Source organism: Watersipora subatra, chromosome 1, assembly GCF_963576615.1.
Source record: "Watersipora subatra chromosome 1, tzWatSuba1.1, whole genome shotgun sequence".
NCBI lineage: Eukaryota > Metazoa > Bryozoa > Gymnolaemata > Cheilostomatida > Watersiporidae > Watersipora > Watersipora subatra.
Window position 1 is genome coordinate 35,380,207 of NC_088708.1, and position 7,946 is coordinate 35,388,152.

The 7,946-nt window shown below is 37.6% G+C and overlaps 1 protein-coding gene across 1 annotated transcript; it reads left to right on the forward strand.

Moving 5' to 3' along the window:
- The first annotated feature begins 1,297 nt into the window (after positions 1-1,297).
- LOC137386968 (uncharacterized) lies at positions 1,298-7,577 on the forward strand. Its single transcript, XM_068073221.1, has 2 exons — positions 1,298-1,496; positions 5,212-7,577. Exons 1-2 carry the CDS (start codon positions 1,298-1,300, stop codon positions 7,575-7,577), a joined length of 2,565 nt encoding a protein of 854 aa, XP_067929322.1.
- The last annotated feature ends 369 nt before the right edge of the window (positions 7,578-7,946 follow it).

Here is a 7,946-nt window from a genome sequence, read left to right on the forward strand (position 1 = left end):
TACTGGTACTTCTCAATACTAGTACAAGTGTAAAAATGAGATATGGTACTGTCTTTGACTGACCGAATGGAGAGATAATGTCGAGGCTTTCTCACGCTGACGATACAATTGTCCGCATGAAAATAATTGGCCTTGACCCAAGATATAGTAATTGAACCTTACAAAAAACAATTCTTAACATGGGCATCGTAATGCGTATCCACATTAGTAAAATAATCAGACTGCTCTATAGCTATATCTATAGCCGGAATGACAAACAGATCCACACACATACTTTGAGAAATATATATATATATATATATATATATATATATATATATATATATATATATATATATATATATATATATATATATATATATATATATATATATATATATATATTGACTAGCCGAATGCCCAGCATTGCTGTAATAAAATAATTACCTAATGAGTTTGAGTAATTTACCTAGAAAGCTAGATATTTAATCAAATTTTTATGAAAACAGTATCCAAATTTTAGCCAGCTTAACAGTCTTTACGCATAACGGTCAACAAGACTAATTATCTTAGCCAATGTAATGACTATTTGCCCAGTGAGTGCATTGTAATCTATGTAGTGTAGTGGCTAAGTTGGTCCCTTCTAGATCTGGAGGTCCTGAGATCAAATCCGGTGCCATGCAGATTTTTCATTGCTAGATTTCAATTGCTGTCACTGGACACAGGGTTTAACAAAAAGACAAACATTGAGATTTATATAGATGATTCTTTTTTGCTGTTCTGTGGCATCCTCACCAGCTTCCTGGTATTATTCTTTCATTATATTTTTTCTCAGTGCCTCTCATGACCCTCAATGTCAAGGTTACAAGCTTACATGACAACTTATCTTCTTTACCTATCCCTTTTTCTTTCTTTTTTACATCAACTTACTATCAGTCTAGCTATAAATGCCCTATGTCCGCCTTCTATTTGCCACTTGCTGTCCTTGATCATCGTTAATCAGGTATTCATCCACTATCCGTCTTGGCCCTTTGACATTTTTGTTAAAATATTTTTTACTAACTGTCTCGGCAATTAGCAGTCGTTGATAAAGTCATCATATCTGGCGGCGCAAAAATACAGGTATGAGAATATAGCAGTACACACTCTATTTTACCAGCATGTTGTTCCGAATACCCTAAACCCTGGGCCTCTCACTCCTGAGCCTTCATTCAGTCTCATTTTCTTCCTTTCCTTCTACATCAAACAATACAACATAGTGTCCCCATCCACCTTTGATCCAGTCACTCTCTAAAACCTGAATGTCCTCCTTTGCTCCATGAACGGAAAAGTCATACCCAAGCTCACCACTTTCCTCACTCGTACCCAAGTCTTCCCCGACAACTACTTTTTGTTTTGCTCAACACCTTCATCCTTTGTCATGTCTGTCCTACTATCAATCTGCGCATCTTCATCATCCCCAATGATCACTCATATTCTATACCGGGTTGTCCTTGGTGTTTTCCAGAGCAAAGTTGGTAAAATATCTGACATTTCGTTTGCTAACTGCTGTCTAGGATTAGCCTAGTTTTTTAATCTCTCAAAGTTGAAGAGCAACCTTCTACTAGAGGCTTTCTACTAGCAACCTTGTACTAGAGGCTTTCTACTAGCAACCTTCTACTAGAGGCTTTCTACTAGCAACCTTCTACTAGAGGCTTTCTACTAGCAACCTTCTACTAGAGGCTTTCCCAACCACTCTGTTTCCCAACCACTCTGGTATATCTGTTTATTCAGTCACAATATATTTTGCTTCTGATGATGCAAAGCGTCGCTTTCATTATAGATGTTGCACAATATAACACTTTGCGGTGAGCTAGCCTCGTCAAGGTTCTGCTCTTATGAAGAGATTCTACCGTCGAGCTTGTGCCATGATCATAAAGATCCTGGTTCTCGCTGACTATAGCTGCGCGATATATTGACATGTCGATTCGCGTTGATGTTAATGGCATATCAACATGTTCATGTAATGCTAAGCTTATAAAGCTTAATGTTTTTGGTCAATTTGTTTATATTGTCAACTAGATAAATGCTCTGCGTTGCCCGGATAATAAAAGTCTTTCCACAGCAAATTCATTTTTATTTAACATATAACAACAGTTATCGTTGTAACTTTCAAACTACATATCATGAGCAAAGTGTTTTGTGCACTTTAAATAAATGAAGAGAAAAAATAAAAAACTGTAAAGGGTTTCAAACTTTGTCAAACAACTTCAACTTTCAAACTTCATATTATAAGGAAAATGTTTTGTGCAGGTCAAATAAATTAAGAAACAAAATAAAACAACTATAAAAATGTTTAAATGTAAATGTGAAATAATTAGCAAGTAATAGCTAAATTAGGTATGTTTCGCTATGATTACAATAAAAGATGATTTGGTAATGATACGATTAATACGAACTATGAAAAGAAAATAAAAATCTTGATTATGCTGAATTAATAATAACAATTCGTGCATAGAAGTGCGTGTGTGTAAAAAGGTTGAACTTGTTCTAGCAGAGCCTATCCATCAAAACTTGTTGGATAACTTCAAACTTGTTGGGATAAGACGATACTCGTACCTCTAGATACTGGTACAAATGTAGAAATGAGATATTGGACTGTCTTTGTCTGACCAAACAGAGAGAGAATGTAGAAGCTATTCCTACTTGTCTGTGTAAAAATACTAGCCTTTCCTGATTCAGCAATCGAACCTAACGAAACACCGGAAATAGAAGTTCACGAAAACACGGAAAACATCATGCTTACTATAGCTCATCATACTATAGCTCATCATACTATAGCTCATCATGCTATAGCTCATCATACTATAGCTCATCATACTATAGCTCATCATACTATAGAGCTAATAGAACTTGAAAGTTTCACTTAACACGTCATTTAGCGTGTGAAATTGGGAAAAGGGTGCTTATAGTGTATAATAAGAGCTATGAATCGTAAAAGCCTTCGTAGACTCGTGGTGAGTCAATTGGATTACAAACCTGCGGTTGCAATCTTCGTGGGTTCAAATCCAGCACGATGTGATAGCTATAGCGAGACATACCGAAGGACATACGCACAAACTTTAAGATTTCTATATAGACTAGTGAAATGTCCGGCATAGCCCGGGTATTAACAATCAGCTTATAAACAATGAAAAGTAATGTAGTTGCCTGACACTTCCTATTAGCCTGTCACATTACCAATGGTTAATTTGAGTAAGCTTACTAATAAGAGCTAACTACTTGCTCGCACAATTGAGCATGCAAAAAATTACGCCTCTGCTCTCCATGGTGTTGCACCATGTGTCGTAATGGAGAGCGGTAGCGTATTTGCATCCATATAATGACATGTATCACCTAATGAATTCAACAAGCTTGTGTGGCTTACTTGGTAAGGGATTGGACTGACCAACGGGATATTCCGAGATCAACTCTTCTGTGATACGGATTGTTTATTCTAAGATTTTAATAGCTATAGCTAAACATACACACAGACACAAATGTTGAGAAATATAGATAAACCACCATTTATAATTAGAGAACAAATATTGACCAAAGTCTATGCACAACTTATTGCTTGTGGTGTCAAAACTAATTAGATACACAGCCAGAAGTGCTATTGCCATTACACATTAATCATGGCGGTAAAAAAGTCATCAAACGCGTCCGATTTTTCGCAAATAAATTGTCGTAATGGTAGAAAGCTGTAGTTGGATTTACAGTTTGTTGTAGTCATTTGTTAAACAGGAGTTAGTTTTGGTGTTTTTAGTTTGGAGTAGAGGGTTTCCATTTCAAAATAGTTGTTCTTTTAAAATTTGGTTTCATTGCAATACAGTCTTCCTCTATTTCACTGCAAAACCTAACATCATTCATTAGTCTTTGGTCATTAGGAATGCAAATATCACATTGAATAATGATATCGTAGATATTTGTTGCACATCGTATCAAAATGCAAAAAACTCATATCGCACAGCTACACTGCTGACCACCAATTTCAAACCACAGTTGTCATTTGAAAGGTATCCATCATACCTTGCACTATAACACGTTTTAGATAAATAACCCAGATGCCCTCAACCTTCAGGTACCTGACAATGCTATTGCCAGATAGGGTCACCTGACTCTCCTTAACAATCAGCCATGTAATCTGCCATCAATCAACAAAATTCTTTTCCTATCTATCAAACTATTCACCTGTCTCGCTTACATCAATGTCAATTTGTCTTTCTATCCTCTCAACTGCTATAACGTGTCTAAACACAACAAACCACACCCTTGCACCAAACCTTTCTCCCCCTCAGCTCACCAAGCCTGTACAAAATTTTTAATGAGGTGGTACTATATGACGGCGAAGCGCTGTTTATTTGGCTCCTTTTTCTGCATAGGTTTCAGTCTCTATACCCTCCTGTTGTTCTACTGGTGGTCAGGACTACTATTCACACGCTTTCCACTCCTTTGACACATAACAAGACATATTATTTGGCCAAATACACAACAGAGAACTATATCGCGCCTACGAATTCTCATGGACCTTATGGCGAGTTGTTATTAACCAACAGTAGACAGTTCATTGTCTGGTAGCATATACATGCACCACAATCCTCTACCAGATCGAAGACCTACCGATTAATACCTGGCCACAACACCATATCTCCTTCCCAATAGGTAGTCTTGACAATACTCTGATGCCCTTTACGCAAAATTTCCAAAATCTTTCGACGCATCGACCTAGATATATAAATCTTTAAATTCCTTTCTATCAATCCTTTCATTTTGCACAAATTATCATTCATTGCGTTCACCTTCTTGACTTCTTTCCTTGGGTTAGCAGATCAAATGCCATGTCTACCTTTTAGAATCAGCTGGTATTTCGTATCCTGTTTAGCTAATTCTCTCACTATGAATCTGAAAGCTTGACATTAAATTTTTGTGGCAATACATCCCCTCTCTCTCTTATGGTAAGACATCTCGACAACAGATTTGCTATATATGTTTTACTAAAAGTAAAGTATCATAACATCTGTTCAAATAATTGATCATCGCCGAAAACCTTACCAAACTTCATATTATTAGGTGAACAATATCTCCTTCATCGCTCACTTTATATGAGTCCACTCAAATATCTTCCAAGGTCAACACAAGACTAAGAAACTTTATGAAGCTCTTTTCAAACTCATACTTACGTCACTTACATTCAATGTAATACCCCTCTAGTCAACTCCCCTAACATCATTCAAAGTCATACCCCTCTAGTCAACTCCTCCAACACCATTCAATGTAATACCCCTCTAGTCAACTCCTCTAACATCATTCAATGTCATACCCCTCTAGTCAACTCCTCTAACACCATACAATGTCATACCCCTCTAGTCAACTCCTCTAACATCATTCAATGTAATACCCCTCTAGTCAACTCCTCTAACATCATTCAATGTCATACCCCTCTAATCAACTCCTCTAACATCATTCAATGTAATACCCCTCTAGTCAACTCTTCTAACATCATTCAATGTCATACCCCTCTAGTCAACTCCTCTAACATCATTCAATGTAATAACCCTCTAGTCAACTCCTCTAACATCATTCAATGTCATACCCCTCTAGTCAACTTCTCTAACACCATTCAATGTCATACCCCTCTAGTCCGCGTCTCCAACATCATTCAATGTCATACCCCTCTAGTCAACTTCTCCAACATCATTCAATGTAATACCCCTCTAGTCAACTCTTCTAACATCATTCAATGTCATACCCCTCTAGTCAACTCCTCTAACATCATTCAATGTAATAACCCTCTAGTCAACTCCTCTAACATCATTCAATGTCATACCCCTCTAGTCAACTCCTCCAACATCATTCAATGTAATACCCCTCTAGTCAACTCTTCTAACATCATTCAATGTCATACCCCTCTAGTCAACTCCTCTAACATCATTCAATGTCATACCCCTCTAGTCAACTCCTCTAACATCATTCAATGTAATACCCCTCTTGTCAACTCCTCTAACACCATTCAATGTCATACCCCTCTAGTCAACTTCTCTAACATCATTCAATGTAATACCCCTCTAGTCAACTCCTCTAACATCATTCAATGTAATACCCCTCTAGTCAACTCCTCTAACATCATTCAATGTCATACCCCTCTAATCAACTCCTCTAACATCATTCAATGTAATACCCCTCTAGTCAACTCTTCTAACATCATTCAATGTCATACCCCTCTAGTCAACTCCTCTAACATCATTCAATGTAATAACCCTCTAGTCAACTCCTCTAACATCATTCAATGTCATACCCCTCTAGTCAACTCTTCTAACATCATTCAATGTAATACCCCTCTAGTCAACTCTTCTAACATCATTCAATGTCATACCCCTCTAGTCAACTCCTCTAACATCATTCAATGTAATAACCCTCTAGTCAACTCCTCTAACATCATTCAATGTCATACCCCTCTAGTCAACTTCTCTAACACCATTCAATGTCATACCCCTCTAGTCCGCGTCTCCAACATCATTCAATGTCATACCCCTCTAGTCAACTTCTCCAACATCATTCAATGTCATACCCCTCTAGTCAACTCTTCTAACATCATTCAATGTCATACCCCTCTAGTCAACTCCTCTAACATCATTCAATGTAATAACCCTCTAGTCAACTCCTCTAACATCATTCAATGTCATACCCCTCTAGTCAACTCCTCCAACATCATTCAATGTAATACCCCTCTAGTCAACTCTTCTAACATCATTCAATGTCATACCCCTCTAGTCAACTCCTCTAACATCATTCAATGTCATACCCCTCTAGTCAACTCTTCTAACATCATTCAATGTCATACCCCTCTAGTCAACTCCTCTAACATCATTCAATGTAATAACCCTCTAGTCAACTCTTCTAACATCATTCAATGTCATACCCCTCTAGTCAACTCCTCTAACATCATTCAATGTAATAACCCTCTAGTCAACTCCTCTAACATCATTCAATGTCATACCCCTCTAGTCAACTTCTCTAACACCATTCAATGTCATACCCCTCTAGTCCGCGTCTCCAACATCATTCAATGTAATACCCCTCTAGTCCGCGTCTCCAACATCATTCAATGTCATACCCCTCTTGTCAACTCCTCTAACACCATTCAATGTCATACCCCTCTTGTCAACTCCTCTAACACCATTCACTGTCATACCCCTCTAGTCCGCGTCTCCAACATCATTCAATGTCATACCCCTCTAGTCAACTCCTCTAACACCATTCAATGTCATACCCCTCGAATCAACTTCTCTAACACCATTCACTGTCATACCCCTCTTGTCAACTCTTCTAACACCATTCACTGTCATACCCCTCTTGTCAACTCCTCTAACACCATTCACTGTCATACCCCTCTTGTCAACTCCTCCAACACCATTCAATGTAATACCCCTCGAATCAACTCCTCTAACACCATTCAATGTCATACCCCTCTAATCAACTTCTCTAACACCATTCAATGTCATACCCCTCTAGTCAACTCCTCTAACATCATTCACTGTCATACCCCTCTAGTCAACTCCTCTAACAACATTGCATAGGTAGAAATGAACACTAGCCATGTACTTCATAGGTAGACATCAGCATTAAATATTTTCTCCATAGGTAGAAATAAACATTATACACTGTACATGTACCTTATAGGCAAATATGAGCATTAAATATGTCCTTAGTATATGTTTAGTGTACAGATGAAAATTGCATTTGTATGTTGTAGGTAAAGATGAATAGGGCATCAACGTGTAATTTCAGTAACATGACAGAAAGTTAGTCAGCAAACACAAAAGTTGTAGAACCACTGATTTACAATCACCAGTAAATCATGCCAATTGCTACAACTATAACAAAGATGACAACTTATGCAGGTGATGGAGACTGTTTCTTCCATTATTTTCATTGCACATTTTTAG

Bases quoted from the DNA above. Each gene is read 5' to 3' on its own strand.
- LOC137386968 (XM_068073221.1), top strand. From the start codon at position 1,298: ATGAACGGAAAAGTCATACCCAAGCTCACCACTTTCCTCACTCGTACC. The intron at 1,497-5,211 runs GTAAAATATCTG...ATACCCCTCTAG, and splicing joins TGTTTTCCAGAGCAAAGTTG to TCAACTCCCCTAACATCATT.